This window comes from Perna viridis, chromosome 6 (genome assembly GCF_037379345.1).
Source record: "Perna viridis isolate PV_CMFRI_1.1 ecotype Kerala chromosome 6, ASM3737934v1, whole genome shotgun sequence".
NCBI lineage: Eukaryota > Metazoa > Mollusca > Bivalvia > Mytilida > Mytilidae > Perna > Perna viridis.
In genome coordinates, this window is record NC_142450.1 from 15,134,705 (window position 1) to 15,160,290 (window position 25,586).

The following is a 25,586-nucleotide window of genomic DNA, read 5'->3' on the forward strand; positions in this document are numbered from 1 at the left end:
TAAATCTCAATCTCAATGTGAGATAGTAATGAATAGAGCTAATGGAAGAACCAGATGCAGATTGTAATGTGAGGAGAAATTGATAAAGGATCTTCTAATATCTAATGTATTGTATACATTCAAATGAACTAACAGAAGACGGTACAGATATTTCAAAAGATTTCAAAGATTAATTCTCCCTACATCAAAAGGTAAGGGATTATAATACTTAACATAATTTTAGTAATAAATATTTTTGTATGTTTTTCTTCCAATTCTTTCAATATCGAGGTTTAAAGTGCTTCATAACTATAATAAATCTAAATTGACAACCTCAGATCAATGGAAAATTCAGGCTCACAATGTTGTGATATCAGTGGTAGTTCCCAATCTTATGCGAAAAAAAAACAGTTGTAGTAATATCGTCGTGCTAGTAAATTGGGTATCTAATATAAAATAAAATAGGCTTCTCTAGATTATGCCGTCCTACCATTTTTCTCTGATTAACTTCTGCCAATTCTGCGACGTCCGTTATTCAGTATGCTAAAAAGATGTTTACAACTATATCCACACGTTCAACAAACCCGTGATGTTCTCAATGCGTCACAAATTCAAATCTTTTCTAAGTGGAAATATTTTTTTAAAAATTCTGCAGATGACATATTCATTAAGTTTCTTTGATATAAACTCGTATCATGGAGTAATCAAGGGAACCAATGTTCTAGTGGAAATCAAAAGAAAGCAATCTGGGGACATGATCATACATGGAAAACAGACATACACAACAACTACATAAAGTAACTAAAATAATACATACAAAGTAACAAAACCAAATAAGCAACTCGGACTTCACTAAAAACTGGGAGCATGGACCAGGTGCACCAGTAAGGTAAGCATCCTCTGCTTTTCTATAAACATCCGCCGAGTTTCTCATAAAAAGTCAAGTTCGGGGTAGGAAAAAGAGGAAAGGAAAATTATGACACGGTGAACAAATAAGTTTCCATGTGCAAATGCATCATAACGATTCACGAGTTCATGATGACGACCATAAAACTTCTGTCGTGATGACTTCAATCTTATAGCAACATAACCGTGTGCCAGAAGCCTAACTGTAAGAAGTCTAGCGCGATACAAAAAGTCTGCGTAGTTTCAGCAAGCTCTGGCATAATGTATGAGTTGTGATATGAAAACTCCATACGCAGGTGCTAAAGGGATGTTGCCACAGATGAAAGGAAAGTTGACAATCATGAATGAATGTCATCACGTTTGTCTTACAGTTTGGTCAATAGTTTTCTTTAACCATCGATCTCTAAGTGTAGGTCAAGATATGAGGCTGTCTTCACAGTGTCTGTAGTATCCTTTATTTGATGGATACATGCCCCAGTTTTTAGTGGAGTCCGAGTTGCTCATTTGCTTTTGTTACTTTGTATGTATGATTTTAGTTACTTTATGTTCTTTGTTGTGTATGTCTGTTTTCCATGTCGGGTCTTTGTCCCTGTATTGCATTCTTTTGATTACCGCTTTAACCTTGGTTCCCTTGATTACTCTTTCAAGTTCTTTCAGGAGTAAGTTGAGTTTTTTTTTTACAAAAAATATACTATTTAAATTCAGGTCAATAATCATTGATTTATACAATAAATGAAACCCTTGTAAAGCTGTGAAGATTATTACGCATACCACATACCATCTATTGGATCCAAGGTTTCTTGATTCCCACACTGTTATATGTCTAATGTTGACGTCGACAAAAATGCTAAGCAACATTGCAGAAGGAATAAACAGAGACATCATAGTCCCAGTGCATGCCAAAAAATGAAAACAGGGAACGAAATCGATCTACGTTAACTATTAAAATACCGTTACTAATAAAGTATGAAGATAAAGAAAAATAGACAATGCACAAATACTTAAACTTGCAATAGTATTTCCAACGAAAAAAAAACAAAAAAAGGAGAATGTCGCCGGAAGGGTAAGCATGTCCTACTCCACCAACAGCATCGGTTAGAATGAAATTAATTAATACAGTAAGTAAGTCAGAAATTTAAAGATCGGTCAATCAATTAGTGAAGACGAACGTAAACTTTCTGTAGTGAAAATGCTTACTTAAAAAAAACGAATTTAAAACATGTATCGGCAATTTCATTTAAGAAATTGCATACCTATTTTGCTACACGTAGCATTCTTTTCTGTCATCTTGCAAAATCAATAGCGGTATGAAATTTAAATGACCAAAAACGTCTCTAAAATGTTTAAAAAAAAAAAAGAAAACTATTCATTATAAAATTAAAAACATTTATTTTGAAAAAGCCCTTTCTAGGCGGAGATAATCGGCGGGAAAATTTTATATTATATTATATCATATTATATAGAGAAAAAGTTCTGTGACCACTAATTTTCATTTTGAAATATAAAATAATGTCTAGTACTTGTTCTTCATACATTTTTTTAATTTACACACCGGTTTAGTATAATTTGCGAAATAGTGAAAACCCTCTACAGACTCTACATGAAATATTGCACAAAATCGCCCACAAAAGTTCTCTTTTTTGTTTAATTAAGTTCTTATGCTATTAATATTGACATTTTACGCTATGTTCACCCATGATCACCTTTAAAAAAATGGGGAAAATCAACAGACAAAATTATAAGGTGTAATCTTTCTTTTAAAAAGTTACGATTTCAGTGGTATCGTCATAATTCAGTTTCATATGTTTGTGGTATCTAAAATATATAGTATTAACTTTGAATTGTTCATAGGGTTATAACATACGATCAGGACATAATTTTTTGTAGGTTTAAACTGGTCTGGAGTTGGAATGTCAGTTAACTGCTTGTAGTCCTTCGTTTGTTCATTTGTGTAACGTATAATCAGTTTCTTTATTTCTGTTGTTTTAACAAGGTACTCAGACCTTTTTGAACTGATTTTTATTTGTTTTAATTGCGTAATATTTTTCACAGTGACCAAATTTAAAAGGGGGTTATGATCACGCCAAAGTACTTTGACACGGCCGCACTTTTTATGCCTATCCCAAGTCAGGAATTTCTAGCCTTTGTATGTATTGTTCCATTTTCACTTTCAGTTTACTTTCATGTTGCTGGTGTATATAGGGGAAGCAATGGCGCTGTACCTGTATATAATGATGATTAAGGGGCCAGTTGCAGCCTACTCTGTGGTGTGAGGGTTTTTCGTCGTTCATTGAAGACCCATGGGTGGCCTTTGGCTGACATTTTTATCCCATTTGGTTTGTTGTCTCTTTGATATATTCACCATTTCCATTCTCGCTTTACTTATTGTCGTTTTCAATTTCAATTCTGATTACAACGAATGCAACTTCGAGGTGTTAGCATTACTGAAGCATTGAAGCATTGATAAGATTACCAAAAAATAGTATTGAGCATGTTTAATTTCAAATTAGTAATTCAAAATTTACGATTTGATCTATGAAATGAAACGAAAAGAATTATAGTCTATTAATATATACATTTAACAAAAATGAATCCTCCATAAAATTAAAGTCCTGTATTGTGAAGTTATGTGAAAGAGTAATTCAGAGTAACAAGTTTCTAGTAGAAACCAAATTAAATGCAATCCACGGAAAAACCTAGACATCGAAAACAATATACACAACAAAGATAATGAAAGCTCCAAAATAACATGCACAAAGAAACGAAAGTAAATCCGCCAAAAAACTGGGAGCAAGGGCCAGGTGCACTTGTAGGGAAAGCGTCCTCTGCTCCGGGGTAGACGAAAGAAGAAAGGAATTATGACACGGTGAACAAATCGGTTAAAATGGTGCAGGTGGATACACCGTATCGATCCACGAGTTCATGATAACGATCATAAAACTTCTGTAGTGATGGATAACCTCTATCATGTGAAAAGTCTAGCGCGGTACAAAAAGTCTTCATAGTCAGCAAGGTCTGGCATAATGTTGTGATCTGGAAACTCCATACACAGGCGTTGAATGGATATTGCCGCAGGTGAAATATGAAACGTTGATATGTTTTCTATTTTAAAAAGTCAACCAGTCGTCAATAATAAAAAAGTATTTTTTTGAAAAAATTTATAGTAATCGAGACTCTGAGGAAAATCATGACAGTAAAAGCACATTCTTTCATCCTTCCAATAATACATTATGCATGCAAATTTTTGACACGATACAGCTGAAAAATTGAAAAACTGATTTTATGCTTATTTAAATGCTGATGATTCAATCCTTTAAACTGTGAAAGTTCACAAAACACCTTTAAAATATCGTATCCCGTTAATTCACACACAATTAAATATTTGATGCGCTTTGTGAACACGCTATACAAGTAAATACCGATGTGTAATAATAAACGTTTCACTTCGTGGAAAATACACTACTATTTTTAGACATTTTACATTTCTTGAATTTCCAAAAAAAGCAGGAAGCTGCTATTTTTGTGTATAAGTGTATTATGCAATGGTGGGTTAATCGCATTATTTATCAAAGTATTTGAGAACACACAGTAAAAACCACAATGTACTGAAGTGAAGTGCGCAATAACAGTTTCAAAAATGGAATTAGCTCAGTGATGTTTCGTGCAAATTATAGGAATATATTTTCATCTGGTACATTTGTAAGTATTATGTCTGTATATGTTGTACAATTACTTGATTACTTGACATATGCTTATGTTCAAAATGTATCGTAATGTCCTTGACCTCATCAACTTATACAGTTTTGTTTACATTATAGTATACGTGTGTATGCTATGTTTAAAATGTATTGTAATGTCCTTGATCTAACCAACTTATACCGTTTTGTTTATATTATAGTATACATGTATGCTATTTTGGAAATGCTAAGTGATGTAGTTTTCTTATGGGGGTGTCTTGATTGATAAAAATGCACTGTTTGGAATTGTGACGCAATGTAGTACATTGATCTATGCCTTTTGTTTATAGTGTCAATTCATAATGCAACCATTCAATACTTTAAGACGATTCAGTATTAGCAAACCGATATTTCTCTAAATGTTGTTTAACGCATGCATTTTCATGCATGTCATATTGTTTTATTTGCAATAATATGGGAGCTGCATCGTTTAGTTCATTTTAAATGCTGTATGTTGGTTCCATACTATTAGCTTATTTTGTCAATATTAGTCCAGAATGTCGGTATAACTGTAATGTTACTTTATTCATAAAACGTATAAATCGCTATAAATGTGGGTTTATTAAATATAGAAACAAGATGTAACATGAGAATATAATAGGTCATTTAAGTACTAAAACGGAACTTGATTGTTTAAAAAGTACCTTGTATAATGTTTACAATATTTCCCTTTGTGTTTGGAAATACCATTGCATTGCGTTTTGTTAGATTAAGTACATACGAACAAAAACCTATTGAAGACAATTAGTTTACATCGATAAAAGTTTATCTTTCGACATGTCCTACGACACAAAACGTTAAGATTCCAGATTAAAATGGATGAATGTTTTTTTTTTTTATAATTTACGCTTATCAGATAAAATCTTTATTTTACATGGTTAATAGCTCCCAGTACAATATTGTTCAACCTAGTTTAGGAGACCTGTTTTGATTTTAACGTTTTGTTGTTTAATATAAAATAGATCAATAGTTGGATTTCACTGAAACTGGCTTTAAATGTTCTTTGTCGGGATGTGCTTTGGTTCTTTTTGCTCTTTTTTAACTTAGTTTTGAGTTTTCTTGTGGTTTTGATGTATATTTATGTTATCGAAGTTATTCTTATTTCGCGTTAATCTTGTATATATCGTATCCAAGTTTCAATTGTTACAACCTGCCAGTTACAAAAAAAAGTTATAACATATACTAAATATTGCTTACAAATGATTTCATTCGTTCAAGATTTTAATTCACCAGCATTAATTTCAAATTGCTGAAATGATAAAGAACAATAATAAAAAGCACAAGAAAAGTGCATAATATACAGCATGCATCCAATACTTAATTTTCATACATGAAGGCTAATAACAAAATTACCGAACTGATAAAATCTGTGAAGTAGTCAAAGGGAAGAGTAAACTAAAAATCCTGATAACAAATGGCAATATCAAGCTTAAACCAAAAAGTTTGAAACATTGCAATCGTCTTGACTTAGTAGAGGTATTTCCGATAGAAATTGTGGGTAAAACAAGATTTTAAAGCGCGCTAAACCTGTCGCTTCCATTAATGTTAATTATTTTTGGTATATTACAATATAAACATTTAAAAAACCTGTATTTTATTACTTTTTTGCTACAAGACAGAGACATGTGACACCCAACGTTGCCTAATATTTTCATTCCTGTACATTTACACCTACAAGGCTTACAATTTGCTTTCTTACATTGATAAATGTATTAAAGAATAATCAAGGGAACCAAGAGTATAGCGGTAATCAAAAGAATGTAATCCAGGAACAAAGACCAGACATGGAAAACAGACTAAAGTAAATAAAATCATACATACAAAGTAACAAAGGCAGACGAGCAACTCGGACTCCACTAAAACCTGTGAGCATGGATCAGATCCACTGGTAGGGTAAGCGTCCTCTACTTTTCTAGAAACACCTGCCGAGTTGCTCACAAACGTCAAGTCCAGGGTAGGCGAAAAAGGAAAGGAAAAACTATGACACGTTGAATGAATAAGTTTTTATGGTGCAGATGGATACACAAATAACGATCCACGAGTTCATGATGACGACCATAAAACTTCTGTCGTGATGACTTCAATCTTGTAGCAACATAACCCTGTTCCAGACGCCTATTTGTTAGAATTCTAGCGCGATACAAAACGTCTGCGTAGTTTCGGGACTCTCTGGCATAAATTAAGAGTCGTGATATGAATACTCCATACGCAGGTGCTGATAGGATGTTGTCAATTATGAATGAAAAGTCATTAAACATGAACCTACACCCGACAGTATCTTACTCACTGTTTCTCTCTCACTCATATCACTATTTGGGACTACAGACCAAACTTTAGTTGCATTAAATCAAATTGACCCTGGTTAATGCTTAATTATCCCTTATGCCACCAAAGTCTTGTTCCATTTCTATAACCAAACAGTTACTTTTAATTTTAATTATTTCACATGCAAAAGTTAAATTACAGGTACTCTTTACAATTCAGAGATATAGTTAATGCTGTGAAATGGGTCTGAATGTCACACGTCTTAACTTCCACGAAACAGGTTGCTTTCTGAATGAAAATTCACAATTAAATTCAACAGGCGTATATTGAATACTATTTATTGACTATGATATGTATGTTTTAAAAGGTAGGACTGACTAAAAATTCTATTTATTTATTAATCAGCGATATAGGAAGAACAGGAGACACATTAATACATCATTCAAGAAATTTGTGAAAATATTGTCAAGGCTAATAAAAAGTACCATCTGATAAAAGAAATACGATTTAGTATATTATTTTCAAGTTTTCTACATATTAAAAATTTAAGCAATGCTGATATAACATGCACACAGTATTCATGTACATTTTTTAACTCGTAATATACTTACAGGTGTGTGAAGTATCCTTCACATGTATGCGTTTGTCTGACCAGGAATCATTTCTTACATTATTTATTGAAATTTCCAGTATTGCAAGAGTAATCAAGGGAACCAAGGTTATAGCGATAATCAAAAGAATGTAATCCAGGGACAAAGACCAGACATGGTTAACAGACATACACAAAAAAGAACATAAAGTAACTAAAATCATACATATAAAGTAACAAAAGCAAATGAGCAACTCGGGCTCCACTAAAACCTGTGAGCATGGACCAGGTGCACCGGTAGGGTAAGCGTCATCTGCTTTTCTAGAAACACCTGCCGAGTTGCTCAGAAAAAGTCAAATCCGGGGTAGACAAATGGGGAAAGGAAAACTATGACCCGTTGAATAAATCAGATTTTATGGTGCAGATGGATACACAAATAACGATCCACGAGTCCATGATGACGACCATAAAAGTTCTGTAGTGATGACTTCAATCTTGTAGCAACATAACCCTGTTCCAGAAGCCTATTTGTTAGAGTTCTAGCGCGATACAAAACGTCTGCGTAGTTTCGGCAAGCGCTGGTATAACGTATGAGTTGTGATATGAACACCCCATACACAGGTGCTGAAGGGATGTTGCCACAGATCAAGGAAAGTTGACAATTCTGAATGAAAAGTCATCACGTTTGTCGTAAATTTTGGTCAATAGTTTTCCTTTACCATCGATTTCTAAGTGTAGGTCAAGATATGAGGCTGACTTCACAGTATCTGTAGTATCCTTTATCTCAAGTTCTCGAATTTTAAAACTCATAAAACATCAAGGCTTCATTTATTGTATTTTACATGGTAAAACTTCTTTTTGCTGGATTCTGCTTTTTTTCGATACTGTTGGTTTTGAGAACTTCTTGTATACATTTGTTACGATTGTGGTCTTTCTTTGTATTGATGTTCATGTTCCTGGTGATAGGTTACTCCTAGAAACACTTGTACAGAATATCGAAATTTGCAATACTATATGCTTGGTTCTTTTGTATAGAACATATATATAGGGTGGTGCACAAGATAAGGTATTGAAGCACTAAATTGCAACACGTTGTCTGTATCATCTATTGTTTGTTTAGTGTTAACTTTGTTTTAATTTTTTTTACAAATAACCTAAATACAAATATATCCTTATTTCACCATTTAGTATTTTTGAAGTATTTTCTTGTATTTCAGCATATTTTCTTTTGTCAAGGATATGTTTCAAATGTTTAATTTTAAAACCAATCCGTTGTTTGAAGTTAAATTTATCACAAACGACAGTTTAAATATTTGCTATTGAATTTCCATTTGTTCGTAGAATAAAGATGATAACGGAAACAAGCGAATGTGTCTATCAAAGCTTTAAATAAATTCTGTACCAAACCATAATAAATTCAGGCACTGACAATATAAGTGGTGATTCAAGTTGCAGAAAACCATGGAACAAATGGGTTTTTTTTTTTTTTTTTGTTTTTTTTTTGGTTTTTGGGTTTTGGTTTTGTTTTTGTTTTTGTTTGTTTTTTTTTTTTTTTTTGGTCTTCATATGCTAAAATTTTACAAAGCTAAAGTCTTCCCTGTTTAAATAACGGCATTTTTTTAAAGAAAACTATCAAAAAACGATAAATTTTGCAAAGTGCCATACACATTCTATATGATTTATATCTCAAAAGTGCAACAACCGAATGGATCATATGTTCTTTAACTATAAAAAGTGAATAAATAAATTTGAGATAAATACTGTAATCTGACTGATAAAATAATTTTGTTATATCTCAGTGGATAAAAAAATATATTGACACGCCCCTATTCAGTTAATTCAGAGCAACTCTTCGCATGTTTAAAGATACAAATATGTTTTAAAATTAATTTATAAGAATTGGCAATAATAAAAACTTTGTCTATTGAAAAATAACATAAATTTTCCATGTTCATATTTTTTATTGCGAGAAGTGCCAATTCTTAAATGTGATGGCGTTTTGGCTTGAATGACCTCCTATTTGATATTTCACAAAATTTTACGTAATGATATTCCTTGACTAAGTGTGTCACTATAAATAGCTATGACATGAAATGGAAACGATTGGAATTTTGGTTTTTTCCTAGCTACCATTGAAGAACACATTTTATTTTCATACAACTTCATTTTAAAATATTACCAAATATCTTAATTTTCCAATGTGTTGTAAAAGGTAGGAATAATGGACGATTTTTCAGACAGAAGTCAAATTTAAAATTTTCAGTGAACTTGGTACCTCGGCTAAGCCAATTACATCACAGAATAATAAATGTCAAGTATAACCTCAAAGCTTTGTGTATGTGTATGTCATCATGAACTCGTGTATCGTTATGGTGTATCCATCATCTGCACCATGAAAACTGATTAATTCAACGGGTCATAGTTTTCATTTCCTCGTTTGTCTACCCCGTACTTGACTTTTTATGAGCAACTCGGCGGATGTTTCTAGAAAAGCAAAGGACGCTTACCCAACCGGTGCACCTGGTCCATGCTCCCAGTTTTTAGTGGAGACCGAGTTGCTCATTTGCTTTTGTTACTTTGTATGTATGAGTTTAGTTACTTAATGTTCTTTGTTGTGTATGTCTGTTAACCATGTCGGGTCTTTGTCCCTGGATTACATTCTTTTGATTACCGCTATAACCTTGGTTCCCTTAATTTTTCTTTCTGATAATGACATGAAAACAAGGGAAACGTAATGCTTTCTTTTAAATTACAGTAAATTCGAAATACTTTCTTCTTAAATGAGTGAAAGGGAAAGTCCAAGTATATCAAAGCAGGAGGATCCGATAGCAGAAAGTGGAAACCCATGTGGGCAAGATACTAATCCTCCAGGAATGCCCGCAGAAAAAACAGACGCAAGCACAGTAACTTGCATATATAGGAGGTCACCGCCAGTTGAACATGAGGAACACTATACATGTGGCAACGATGGCCATACTCAGCCCATATCCGGTCCCATTGACGTTCATCCACTTAGAAGGTCGGGCCAAGGAAACCCCATAGAAAGTCCCGCTGATCCAGAATTTGAATATTTACGATTAGCTTCATCGTCTGGAAGTGGTTTCACAGAATTAGATTTTCCAGGCCGTTTAAGCGGATCGTTAAACTCGTGTAAGGACATTAAACCTAATCAGAACTTTGCATTTTATTAACTCAATTACAGCTATAAATTATGTGGCGATTATCTTCTTATTTACATTTATATCTATCGTCTAATTGAATAATGAACACGACTTCTTGACCATTTTGTACTATTTACAGCTATAACGTATTTTTTTGTATTGTTTTACATATTAATAGCCATACCCTGATTTAGCAGTGCGCAATACAAAAGTACAAAAGCAACTCTAATGTATTGGATAGTTTTAGAATATAAAAATATTTTAAGACCCAATTCAAACCTATAGAAAAAAAAACATATCAACATCTCAGAAAAAAGACTTTCTAATCATTTTGAAGAATTTTCTGATATGTTGATACGTATTTTCTTAAGGTTTGTATTGAGATTGAAATTTTTTTGTTTCATGAAAAATGACCTTGATTTAAGTGTATAAATCTAGTAAATTATTTTTCCAAGTTTTTTCTTGTAATGTTTTTTTTTATAATTTTCGATTTGTGAAGGTGACTCTTGTAACCTCGTAATGCAGAAAATGAAATGTGAAGAGTCAAAAATGTTCTGGAAAGAAATCGATGACCAGGGTCCTGATTCAAGACAGCGGTGTCATAAAAAGGTATTTCATAATTTAATAATTACTTTAAATTAACAATTTACCATTACAAATATATTGTTTTATCTCCACAGCTTTGTTTTTCTCTCTACAAAGTATGGGAAAATGACAGAGCACTTTATTTTTTTTAATCAGTTTTCATTTTCTTTTTTATATGAATATTAAGTAAGTGGGTGCTATTTTCTTGGTTAGATTGATATACTGTGAAGATGCAAAAGTATGTGCTTTAAAATAATGCTTACAAATAAAATGTACGAGGGGTATCGTGGCATTCGCATTTCTTCATACCTTATACACACAAGAAAAGTCGACAAACATGAAAAGAAGTCTAAACAGTAGATGAACAAGGTGAATTTTTTAAATTGTTTCAATTCCAGTTTTGAAACTTTTGTGTTCCACACCAATTGTTTCATGCTACAACTATCATGCTCAAATTTAATTATCAGTTAAATCAATTATGTATCACCTGTAACGGATTAATACATATTTATAAAACAACCTGACTGTTCTTGCAAAAACTCTCCTTTCAAATATAGTCATTCTGGTCACGTCGTTACGGGAGATTTAACCATCATCGAAAACGAATCTCTTCGTAATATCCTTTCTAAAGGTCCCAAGTACCGTGAACCATGCTCCATAAATTGGAATTATAACTTTATATAGCTTGTGGATGCCGTCGGGGACTATGCAATAAAATAAAACGAGAACAAGAAGACATTGATTCTCTGTCACAGTGGTTAAAGGCCTTGAGGTCTTTAATTTTGAAACGAATGAAAGTTTAAAGTAGGTCAATGAGTGCCAAAGCTACATCAGTTTTCAAAGACCCCGATGTAGCGAAAACATGGTCTACTATACATGACAAATGTGTTGTCGTACCAGCAGACAAAGCCCAAAACAACATTGTTTTTGTCTGCAAAACGTATTACATCAGATGTTTATTATCAGAGGTAGACGGAGAAGAAATAGCAGTGATAAGACATTTACTGCTACCACACCCTCCAAAGAAGAGATTATGGAAAACCATAAATGTGTGCTATCCTCTTTTGGTCTCTCTACCGAGGACGATAATTGTGATTTAGCGTCCATGTGCTGGATTCCTAAACTCCACAAGAATCCATACAAACAACGTTTCATACCTGGATTTGCACAATGTACCACCAAACCTCTTTCAAAACTTTTAATTTATATACTCACAACTGTCAAAGAGGGTCTGCAGTCCTATCACAATACTTGTTACTCCCGTAGTGGTATTAATTCAATGTGGACCCTGACAAATTCGAAAGATCTATTGGAGACAATCAGTTATCTATTATTTGAATATAATAGCATTAAAACCTATGATTTTTCAACACTATACACTTTTATTCCATTACTCAGTTAAAATCCCGACTTAAAATATTATACATCATTGTTTTTCCAAAAAAGATGGTACACCTAAATACAAATATATAGTTCTTGGTAGAGATTCCTCATATTTTATAAGAAATAATTCCAAATCATCTTCCAAATATACAGAGGAAGATGTTGACAAAATGCTGGAATTTTTAATCGACAACATATTTGTCCAGTGGGGTGGACGTGTTTTTCAACAAACGGTCGGCATTCCAATGGGAACAAATTGTGCTCCTTTACTTGCTGACCTATTCCTTCACTCTTATGAGGCTGACTTTATAGCTGATTAGATCCTTTAATCTCAGTTTCCGCTATATAGATGACGTATTATCTTTAAACAATCCTAATTTCGGGGATTTGATACATCGCCTCTACCCCAAAGAACTTGAGATCAAGTATACTGCAGTTACTGTAAGGTCAGCCTCATATCTTGACCTACACTTAGAAATCGATGGTAAAGGAAAACTATTGACCAAACTTTCGACAAACGTGATGACTTTTCATTCAGAATTATCAACTTTCCTTTCATCTGTGGCAACATCCCTTCAGCACATGCGTATGGAGTATTCATATCACAACTCATCCGTTATGCCATCGCGCTAGAACTCTGACAAATAGGCTTATGGAACAGGGTTAATGTTGCTTGCTACAAGATTGAAATCATCACTACAGAAGTTTTATGATCGTCTCCATGAACTCATGGATCGCTATGGTGTATCCATCTGCACCATGAAAACTGATTTATTCAACGGGTCATAGTTTTCCTTTCCTCGTTTGTCTACCCCGTACTTGACTTTATGAGCAACTCGGCGGATGTTTCTAGAAAAGTAGATGACGCTTATCCTACCGGTGCACCTGGTCCATGCTCCCAGTTTTTAGTGGAGTCCGAGTTGCTCATTTGCTTTTGTTACTTTGTATGTATGATTTTTGTGTTCTTTTTTGTGTATGTCTGTTTTTCCATGTCGGGTCTTTGTCCCTGGATTGCGTTCTTTTGATTACCGCTATAACCTTGGTTCCTTTGATTACTTTTATATATTTTTGAAATCTAGACAATATGTAAACAAAGGATTACTTTTTATACGACCGCAAAACAGTTGCGATCGTATAATGTTTTAGCGCAGTCATCATCGTCGTCGGTGGGGCGTCGTTTGTGCAAACCTCGTTTCCGTGCGATAACTTTAGTTGTGGTTAACCAATTGTTATGAAACTTTGGTATGTTTGAACTTACTACTAAAGTAAGGATCCTATTTAATATAAAGTTTGTGGCCCGACCTTTTTAGAATAAGGGGCCAGAAAGGGTAAAAATTGGTATTTTATTAAAACCCATGTAAAATGTTTCTTTTTCTTTCGATTTGGTTTTTCTTTTTATACGACACCAAAACAATGCGGTCGTATAATGCTATGTCGCTGTTGTCATCGTCGTTATCGTCAGTAGACACTTCCATGTCACTCAATAACTTGGGTATAATTGTATAGATCTCTATGAAATTATACCACAAGGTGTCATACTACAACAGGAAGTTGCTACCATATAAATGCAAAAATATAACGGTTTTATATTTTTATAAATAGGGTAGATAAAATATGACATAATTCGGGGTCAGACCATTCTGACCACTGGGTTGGTGAATATCCTCGGGAATCTCAGGTCCACCAGCAGCGGTGTCGATCCAATGGTTCTTAATACAAAAAATCAGTTTTATATATTGTTAATTTCGATATGATGTACACGTGTTCCAAGGAGTAATCTCTCATCAGCAGCATTAAAACCAAATATGTAGGAAGATCATAATCAAAATATTAGTTGTATGTTGTATACTAGAAGTATTCAAAACCAAAACTGTCAAAAGAGAAAGCCAAATCTATCACCAAGAGGTTCCACCATATGCAATGCAAGAAATGAAGCCTCAGTGTTTTGCGTATTTTTAAATTTGGAATACATCAACATTTCATAAATAAGGTGGATAAAATATATAATATAAGTCTGACTGCTGGGTTGGTGAGTACCCTCTGGGACCTCAGGTCCACCAGCAGCAGTATCGACCCAGTAATTAGGGGGCAAAAATGCCCAGAAACAGGCATTTTCATTATGTGCGTTCAATAACTTGAGTATCAGTTTATAGATCTTTGTGAAAATACACCACAAGATGTCATACTACAAAAGGAAGCCTGGGATTGATGTTTGCGGGTTGTGACTTTAGCCGTTTAGGAAAATTAAAGGCCAAAAAAGAGACCAAGAACAATACTTTTCCTGATATGATCTTCACAATAACTTGATCTCAAGTGAATGGATGTCTTTGATAAAGAACAAGGTGCCATGCTTAGATATATTGTTTTGGGTTATGGCATGAAGTACCTGGGAATAAAGGGCAAAAAAGGGACCATATATATGCATTTGTACGTCTTGACAATAACTTGAATAAATCTGAATGGATCTGTTTTAAATTTTACTACAATTTGTCTTTCAACAAATAAAGAGTTGGAATGAAATTTCGCCTTTTTGACTTGAAATAGTAGGGAGTGATATCGATGGTCCTAAAAGGGACATAAAGCAGACATTCGTTTTAAGTTTAAGCAATGACTTTAGTAAAATTGATTGGGTCTCTTTAAAATTGTAACATAAGTTGTCACACCACCAAAGGAAGGACATGATTAATCGGGGGTTGTGCCTTCAACCATTTCAGAATGATGGATAAAAAAGGGGGCCAGAAACAGCATTTTTCTGATGTCCTTACAATAATGTATGAGCTCCTTGAAATTAAATTACAAGGTCCCATACAGTATGAAGAATACATGGATTAATGTGGGCTATGTCACTTGTATTGATTAGAAATTAGGGGTTAAAAAAGGGGTCATATCATTTTGGGGCAAAAACATATCCTGAGTCAAGCATTTAATTTATCCTAATTCATAATTCACATTTTACAGAATTAGTTACGATGATTTGCACGTTGTGTGCATACTTGTTAAATATAAATATGTGTTAAAATCTGTATCAATAATGTGTGTTAATTATATTGTAATAGATAAGATAAAAATCCTTGCAAGGAATCGCACAACACACGAATTGTTCTATTTTTAGGTAGCAGCATTTAATTGAGTATAAGTGTATTATACTATTTTAATTATTGTATACTATGTGGTGAGAAATTCAATGATATTTCAAATTTATATACAGAAGAAACTTACAATCTAATAGTTTTGGGGTCTTGCATTTATTATTCTCTTTTTATTTATTTTCATAAGAAGATCCAGGGGAAGGGAATCAGGGAGGAAATGAATAGTTCAATAAATCTGTCTATTAGCACTCTTATGTGTTTACTCATATTATCATAATATTAAAACGTTTCATTCCATGTGGTCTTGCATAAATGAACATCGGGTATTATTTTACTTGTTTTTGGGTGATATAGCTAGCACCTTGTTCAGGGTTGACATCTTCGGTCGAATCAAACTGCGCCTTGCGAAGCATTCTATTTTTATTGTGTTCCTTACTTTATTATAACGGTAAACGTGATTAACTATCATGTGGTGAATGGGTTGATTTTACAACCGTTTTCATTTTAGCTATAGTGACTTTTTCATTTTGTTTGTCTGTTTTTGGCCTCTTTTTTGCTAGTCTATCTGCCCTTTCATTGCCATAATTTTGACGGTGCGACGGAATACATTATATACTTGATGTCGTTTGCATGGGAAATTTGTGACAAGATTAGGTCTGTGAAGTGCACGATATTATCATCTTTGTATTTCTATAAAAATGATATATATCGCTTTTCAACAGAAAAATTATATTCGATAGGTATCCGCTTACATCCATAATTTTGTGAGTTAATCAGAGGCGTAAATGTTAATGTGTTTAATGAGGTTAAAGGCGAAATATAATATACAAAAATGAGTAATTTGTTTCGAATAAATGTTTTGCAGTGCTGACTAGTAGAAAAAAAAATACATTGGTCCGCTTTTAAAAGCTACCAAATATATTCATTTTGGTATTTAAAAGCAAACAATGCCATCGTCCAACAGTAACAATGTCTTGGTTTTCCTTTACTCATATACAATCATATAGTCCACAGCAAATTAAGTGTATGCACGACAACTACAGGTACTCAAAGCACGGTTTCATCTTTAAATCAGCTTATCCATTTGCTGCATAATGTTGCTAAGTACTTGAGTAGTTCAAATAGCATGTATAGAATTAGATTTATATATTTCCAGGGGATTTAACTTTTTATTTTATCTTTTGCACAGTTTTTCGAAAAATTGGTGGAAAAATTGAAAGACATGTTTCCAGATGAACATGGTTTAAAAAGTAAAATGACTATTAACCTGCTGAAACATTTGCTGAATGTAGATCCAAAAGGTACATGATCTAATCATATACCTTTAACTTTTCTGTCGGCGGGTTTCATGAGAAGTAGATTTAAAATTATGAATGAAGGTTTGATTCAACATTGCCAGTTACACTTTTCTGTTTTGTGTGTAGTGAGAATAAATCATGGCTTATTATTATCTGTAAATCGGGTTGTGTATGGTAAAAGCTAGACCATGTTAAGAAGGAGGAACAGGATATTCATGATCGAGAGATGATCGAGAAACAAACTAAACTAAAGAAAATGTACGGAAAGATTATATCCGCAAACCGGGCTCATATTAAAAAACGTATTGAATAAGTGCTCCGGCAGGGTAAACATACTTTATTTTTTTAGAAACGATTCTTAAAAGATGAGACTAAAATAGTGAATGTGCCTTGTCTTTCTAGATCTGACTGCTGGTGTTAATCTAGCAGACCTCAAAAGAGCAATTGAGTTATTTGGGCCAATTCGAAGTCAGGATAAAAAATGTGTTTTAGTTAATCAGGTTTGTAACTAAAACTGAAAGAGAAGGATTTACCATATATTCTTTTATTTAACAAGTCGTTTCATAAATAATTCCAGAATGATGTAATATCTAATATATAAAACTGATTTTCATACGCTTGTCAAAGTCAGGTCGCATAATGTACTGCATTATACCCATTCAAAGTAATTGAACTTTTCTTAAAACTTTTTTCTCGTGTTATAAAGTAATTTGGGATAAATACTGTAATCTGATTGGTTAAAATAATTTTGTTATATCTCAATGGTTAAAAAAATATTGACACGCCCCTATTCAGTCACATTCAACGCTACTTTTCTCATGTTTAAAGATAAAAATATATTTTAAAATTAATTTATAAGAATTGCGCAATAAACAATATGCACATGAAAAATTCATATTGTTTTTCAATAGACAAAATTTTTATAACAGCCAATTCTTAAGTATCATCAAAAAGCTATATCTTAATTACTTTTAACGGCAATTTATTATAATACTAGTAACCCGGTCATGCAAGGTATGTATACTTTTGTGTGAAAATTCGTTTCGTTTTGGTTTGTATTGTTTCCTATAAAAGATGATTTATCAGAATGCATGATTTGAGTTGCTTCAAACTGTACAGAACTAATACACTTTTCAGTTGTAATGATCTCAAGCTCTTTAATTTTTTTTATGGAATCCATTTTTCAGCCGTTAATAGAATAGTTCAGCTCTCTTCAATGTGTCCATTTAATCATTTTATGGTATCATTTACTTATTATTTATACTTACAAATCTGTTTTGACTTTGTTCAATGACAGTGCCACTTTTTCAGCTTTACCAGTTAATCAAAAGTTCTTTAAAGGTCAGAGAAAAGGACAAGAGGATGAAATCAAGGTAATAGTGGATTCGTAATATTTGTTCCAATAGTTTTACATATATTACTAGATTGCATGACATGTAACCATCAATCCGGATGGTCAGATATTTTGCTTTTAAAATCCTGAAATAGCAATTTTGTTTGAGATGATACAGCTGTGGATAAATTCTAATGCATTCGTTTTCCATCGATTCTGGCATAATAGAAATACATTCGGGGTTTTTATATTTCTTTTGTAAATTGCTTGTTTCAATATATCTGTATTCCGAAGGGGACAAACAATAAAATAATAAATATAATGCCAAATTGCAACGTTCTCTTTATTGCAGTTGGTTCGTAGGAGAAATGAAACGTGTTGATGCAGAAAAAATGTTATTGGCGCCAGATTGTAAAGATAAAACTTATCTTGTAAGGTTGGTAAAAAAATATAATATTTTTCACAAGTACGAAATCCGCCGAGTAAGAGAAATATTACTTCTCTCCAAAGAGACAAAGATATTCCTATTTTTAGCCATGTGAGATTTTCAATGGATTAGATCAAACACGTGACGTTTGTGACGTCACAATAAAACGTTTAATGACGTCTTGTGAATTCAGTGGAATTTCGGTAAGCAGTTTGGCCGGAATTGGCGTACTAATAACAAAAGCATTTTCAAAAGTGAGAATAAAAAATCGCCAGAAAATATGTTAGATTAATCCAAGTGTGTCGGAGAGGCGGTGTTTGATTCCATTTTCTCGCCTTGAGTTCGTTTTCCGATTGAATATTTGGAATTGAAATGACCTATATCTAACCGTTAACAATGACATCCCAATGTGGCCCGTGATATATGTCACGACCAGTTACTGAATTCTATAGACAAACTGCATGAAATAATCAAACACCAGTTAATCTCGTTATAATTAATATTTTGAAAGAATTTTCAAACACATATTGAAAATATGATCGTTCTCTAGTTCTCTATTTCATTGAGGTAAAACGCGCGTGATCTGTCTCGATCTTTAAGTGAGATAAAGAAATTTCGCACAACTAAAAATGTGCATTTTCCTGTCTCTCTACTTAGAAAAGGAAGCACTGCCGTATAGCTTACAAGACGCAGGATAAAGATATAATTACGATGTATCAATTTTTATAATCGCAGTTCTAAGCAGTTTTACGATTGACAATATTGAAAATAAAAAAAGGAAAATAAGTGTGTGTGTGTGTGTGTGTGTGTGTGTGTGTTAAAAAGGAAAACGGTATTAACCTAAATAGTAAAACCAATTATTTGCTCTCGAACTAAACATGTGCTGGTGTTTTAAATGTTGGCGAAAAATATTCGACACAGCCAATCTGGTATGTTTTCCTGACTGTAAAATAATATTGTTAAGAATGTTTGTATTTACTAAGGTTAGTTTCTTTAAAGTTACGGGAGACTCAAAAAGATAAAAAGAAACCTGATATGATAAATATTGTGAAATAATATATATATATATATATATCACGGTTCATGTTCCATTATGTTACTGACACTTAATCTTACCTTTCTTTTTCTTTTGATGATCGATTTCCAAGTGCTTAGTTTTTATGAGCAACAAGCTTTTTATTAATCAGAAAAAAAAGGAATTTGATCATGCTACGTTTGGAAAGCAAAGAAATCGGTTGGAAAAACTTTTGACTACAGTTAACGTTTGCTCCGTGATTACTTGAGCGTAGACTTTCATCAGTTTTTATAATTGGAGTTTTCACTTTCACATGTTCTTTGTTCAGAATCAGTGGTACAGATGGTGATGAGGGAGACTTTGCTTTGTCTGTCAGACATGAGGATCACTGTCATCATCTCAAAATAAAGGCAAGTGGTTTTTTTTCTGGAACCTAATAACTTTGGTAGTAATAATTATTTTGTTTCATTCAGTCTTATTTAGTTTTATGTGCTGATGTTCTTGGAGAAATAAACTAATAGTTCTTTCACGACAAGATACACAACTACTTTTACCTTTTATCACGAAATATTATTTTGCATTTACAGGGAAATCCCGATAAAGCTTTAACAGAAGTTCCATATAATGCTCATTTGAAATTTGCTGGAAAGGAATTTGCATCTTTGGTAGATTGTGTTGATTACGTTTCACGAAAACAAACAATTGATATCGAGGTTGATGACGAAAGCGAGGCATCTCAAAACTGTAATCGTGTCACGTGTCTTAGAGTTTTTCAGAAGTCACCTCTAAATGCTGTTATGTCCGGTTATGAAAAGACTAAATAACAGTTATCTTAATTATACATACATCATTGTTGTACTAATATTTCTTTTGTATGGTATACAGCCTATATTCAATTTCAAAAAGTTGTTTTTCATAAGAGCAGTTAAATTATTTTACAGGAATTTTCTATACATTTTTATCGAATTAAATGCGCATTTTTCAAAAACACTCGTTTTTAAAAAGCATGCGCGTTAAGATAAAGATATCCAAAATGATTGAAGAAATTTGCTTCCCGGCAAACCATATCGGTAAAATGTAATTGTTTGTTGTAGGGAAACAACAACGTTAAAAGGGAATAAACCATGTAAACCGGAAGTTTGGTTATTTTCATTGATATTTTTTTTACAAATTTTGAATCTCATCAATTAATCAGTATTATTTGAGTCAGTATAGAAATAGAATTCATTTGTTTTACTCGGAATATACGTATTGAAAATACTAGCTTGATAGAAAAGGGCAATTGTTTTGTATTACATGTATTCTTTATTGTGTGTAGTTTAGATGTGGGAGTGAATAGTACCCTTAGCTAGCGAATTTGATACTCATTTAGATAGAATTTATTATTTGTATCATTTTATTAGAATGAATCTTAAATTCTCGGCTCATATTTTCCTTATTGTACACACAACCCCCTGTAACAAATTCATCTCTCATTTGATACCGGTGAAACAGAATTTTTTTTGTGTGTGTGAAAATAGGTTTACTTACTTCTTGCATTTGTATAAAGTGACTTTTGAATCAATTGGTTTCTACACCATTTTTGTTTATGAAGTATTACTTAGTCGACAGTTTGTAAATAAAATTTTCTTTGTGGCATGGTTGAGTAAAATCCGAAATTTGTGCGTCGCCAAGCATTTTTGTCATCTCAATTTCATTTTTACACTTGCTAATCAATTTAATATATACGTACATGTGTCGTGGTGTTGTCACACACTCTACATTTGAAAAGACAATTCATAGTCAGTAAGTTCAATTGAAATGACATTATGATATATTAGATATAATAATGAAGACCATTGTCTCTAAATATCTTAAGATATTTTTTTCTCAGCTCTCATGTTTGATTCGTCTATCTCTTTAATTCTGCTTTACTTTTTTTCTATTTTAGTTATTTTTTGTTTTCATTTGATCCCAGCACAACCAAATTAAATGTTTGTTTTATTGATAAGCGAAAAATTTTGATAAGCTCACATCATTTATTGAATTCTTTGTTATTGCCAATCATAGCGTTCAACATCATATTCTGTCTCAACGTATTATTTGACCATATATGAGCTGTTTGATTTTGCTGTCTTCGTTTTTCTTTTGACATGTAAATAAAGATCAGTCGAACTGTCCAGACTCTGTAGAGCTTTTTTATTTATTTTGGTAATATATATGCAATATATTTTTTTATTATTTTGATTCACATAATTTCAAAAATTACATTAACTGAGTAGCTGTCCAACTAAAATCGGGCAGGGGCGATTTATGGGTTGATGGATCGATTTTAGTTTTTGATAAATTTTGAGGAATACTTCAAAGTATTGAATTTCATCAATAGTTTCACGTAATCAGGCTTCCAATGGTTGGAACATGTGAAAGCAATGCAATACCATTGTCTATTAAATTGGGATAACTTTGATTTCGCCTCCAAATTCTATTATGTTATGTTATCCCTTTATCTTTTACTAGAAGGCTTCATATGAAAAATCATTAGCAATTCCATAAATAAAATACCGCAAGCTAACGTTCATCGAAAGTAAGAACATGTTTTTTTTTTTCGAATGAATCACTTCTTATTTTTTTTTATTTTGCTTGATTCTTAGATGCACTGTTACTTGATTCTTAGGACTGCCAGGTACTTAATATCATTGGCGTCCTTTCCTTTTACAGTTTTTTTTTCAAAAATACTTTGCCATAAATAGTTTCTTGGTACTTTTCAGTTTGTTGTATATATATGTTTCTTTTCAGATTTAAGACCATTCCATCATATTGATAACAATTTAACTTCTATTCTTACATAGAAATTGCTTGCTTAATTGTACTCTTACCACTGCATAATTTTGGTTTAATGTTATTCTTGACTCTCTGGTCATTTTGTGTGAAAATAATTGAGGGGGGCATGTTTTATCATCTTTATTGACCTCAGATTAAATCAAGGTGCTTTTTAATGTTAACATCCATGAAAACGGTTATGTTGGTGCTTTTTTTAAACAAAAGGGCTGTAAACCAAGAAAGTATTTTGATTGGCCTAAAATTTCCATTTTGTACACTTTTAGTGCTTTCTCTGATGTTACTCGTAACTGTTAGATTTTTGTTCCGATTTAGATCTCATGTAAAGTGTATTTTTGTACAAAGAACAGTCAAATTGTTTTATTATTTGGTATAGTTCTTGATTTTTAATGTTTTATTTTCTGTTTATCTTTCAGTTTACATTTTTTTTTTTTTTGGCATTTGTTCTTTGGTTTTTCATTGAAAAATTGTCATATTTTCCTCTTTCATCTACATCATTGGTAAAACTTGCTATTTCTTCCTGCTTGCATTGAACAATATCGAAAAAAATGCTTTTCTTATATAAGCGCTTTAATTGTAGTAGAGCAAGGTGGTTCGAGGGAATGAGAAAAAAAGCAACTATTCATTGTTTCAAAAATCATACAGGTTCCGTCTGGTCTTGCCACTTTAATATAACGGTGCATATATTTATTTGATTATATCTTCAGAAGTAGTATTTGTACCAAAGATGTCTTTGTTAATCAAATTATATTCCTTGGCATTCAATTGTTAGGTGTTTTACAGATGGTATTTACAGTACTTCAATGTTTTCTTTATTGAATAAAACTGTATCACAACAGTCAATTTTGTGTTATCTTTCTTACATCTCTCTGGACTCGTGCTTGCCTTGATTGCAGGAGATCGTGGGTTCGATCCTCGCCCAGGTAATATCATATGTTAGTCAATGCCTCACTGCTAAGAACATATATTGGAGATAGGATGATGACTGTTTGTGTCAGACCAATATGTTTGAGGTGATGATTTCGTAAGGAGATTTTGTTTTCTGCGCGGTAACATCGATATTAAATAATACAAATATCGATGTCATGGTACGAAATCAAATGAATAACTGGAAAAAAATTTAAAAAAACTGGAAACATTCCAAACTTAGATTTTTTTAAGATGTGTGTTTTATATACAAATCTGGTGCAGCCATGTTAAAATTGGCCCTGGGTGACGATGAATATTCTGAAATAAGCAAGGAAAATCAAGGGAACTAGGATTCGAAAGTTAAAAGAAATAATCCAATGATACTTGTTACAAATATAGTCAAGGAAAATAGACGTATACACACACACACACACACACACACACACAAAGAACGTAAAATAAATCAAACGTCACGTACATAAAAACAAAAGTGAATTGAGGAACCCGGACTCTAATTAAAACTTGAAGCATGGATCATACAGTGCAGGTGTACTGAATTTTTAATAAAATATCCAGGTAGAGGAAAGAGAAATTAACTATGAAACGGTGAACAAATCGGTTCTCATGGTGCAAATGGATATACCGTAACGACCAACGAGTAGTTATGTTTTCAATCTTTCAGCAAATAAGGGTAACAACAAAATTACCAACATAACCTTGACCCACAAATCTAACTGAAAGAAGTCTATAGCCCGGAACAAAAGGAAATAGAAATAAAAATTTCAAAAAATGATGCTATTAAAAATGTCAATTCCACAAAATTACTTGATGAAGAAAATGGGGGAAATTTAGACTGGGATGAGCAAATAAACAAATTTGTGAGACTACTTCCTCAAAAATTTCACTTTTAAACAAATTAAAGGTGTACATTTACCTACACATGTGCGACTGTTATTTTACAACTATATAGATATGGAAGTACAGTTTGGGGATGTCTGACAGAAATATAAAGGTACAAAAAGGAGTCGCTAAAATTATTTAGATTGTAATTATTCTGACCATCTTCTTCCATGTTTTCTTCGCTTAAATGGTTATCATTTCTTGATCGAGTTAATTTCCAAAAATCTATATCAATGTACAAAATTGTGAATGGATTAGTGCCAGACTATTTATTGTTGTAGGATCAATGTCAATCTCTTCATCAAGCATTGGCAAATTTCTACCAAGTCCTACTACATTTTCTTTATAAAAGACCTTTCAATTTCTCGAAAATTCGGAATGAACAACCAGAAACCATAAAATGTTCGAAACATTGAGATTTATTTAAGAACTATTGTTTTCGACACTTTTTTACCCTACCGGTGCACCTGGTCCATGCTCCCAGTTTTTAGTGGAGTCCGAGTTGCTCATTTCCTTTTGTTACTTTGTATGTATGATTTTAGTTACTTACTGTTGTTTGTTGTGTATGCCTGTTTTCCATGTCTGGTTTTGTCCCTGGATTACATTCTTTTGATTACTGCTATAACCTTGGTTCCCTTGATTGCTCTTTTGCAATGTCGAAAAATTTTAATAAGTAATGTATGTGCTATTCGATTAAATATATAGAACCTATGCTGTTAAAAGATCACTCCATTTCTCGACTGTTAAAATTCGGAATGAACAGTAGACAAAAAATTGTCTAAGTCTTTAGATTTATTTAAGAAATAATGTTTTCAAAACTTCTTTTACAATGTCGCAAATTTTATAGAGTAATGTATTAACTATTCATAGATATAACGAACCTATACTATTGTACATAGTACTGTATTTATTTTGTATATTTGTAATTTTTTCTAACGTTTTAAAAGGCCCTAATTAAAATTATTAATAGTTCAAATTGGATTACTTTATTTAAGTAAATAATTCACTTACTTAATTACTTACTATAAAAAGTAATTCGGTTAACCCTCTGTACTTCATGTTTATAAATTGTTAAAAATATTTGAAAACATCTAAAACGAATACCTCTTTAACTATATTCACTATATGAATTATATTTAACTATAAAAAATCATCCCAAAAAGCAAACAATGACCCTAATGTATAGTACAAGC

At 32.5% G+C, this 25,586-nt stretch overlaps 1 protein-coding gene across 2 annotated transcripts; it reads left to right on the plus strand.

Annotated features, from left to right (window-relative positions):
- LOC148613807 (uncharacterized) lies at positions 1–23,427 on the plus strand. Of its 2 annotated transcripts, none has more exons than XM_088587420.1 (9): positions 1–191; positions 10,232–10,626; positions 11,137–11,246; positions 16,884–16,995; positions 17,395–17,492; positions 18,304–18,365; positions 18,678–18,761; positions 20,096–20,177; positions 20,355–23,427. In XM_088587420.1, exons 2-9 carry the CDS (start codon positions 10,257–10,259, stop codon positions 20,589–20,591), a joined length of 1,155 nt encoding a protein of 384 aa, XP_088443546.1. In that variant the 5' UTR covers positions 1–191; positions 10,232–10,256; the 3' UTR covers positions 20,592–23,427. The 2 variants fall into 2 exon arrangements, with proteins under 2 accessions (XP_088443546.1, XP_088443545.1); XM_088587419.1 differs by lacking the exon at positions 1–191 and adding an exon at positions 4,275–4,584.
- The last annotated feature ends 2,159 nt before the right edge of the window (positions 23,428–25,586 follow it).

What these genes read in the sequence shown, in the direction of transcription:
- LOC148613807 (XM_088587420.1), top strand. Translation starts at nt 10,257, where the DNA reads ATGAGTGAAAGGGAAAGTCCAAGTATATCAAAGCAGGAGGATCCGATA. An exon ending in GACAGCGGTGTCATAAAAAG is followed by an intron (nt 11,247 to 16,883) that starts GTATTTCATAAT and finishes TCTTTTGCACAG; the next exon opens with TTTTTCGAAAAATTGGTGGA. An exon ending in GCTGAATGTAGATCCAAAAG is followed by an intron (nt 16,996 to 17,394) that starts GTACATGATCTA and finishes TTGTCTTTCTAG; the next exon opens with ATCTGACTGCTGGTGTTAAT.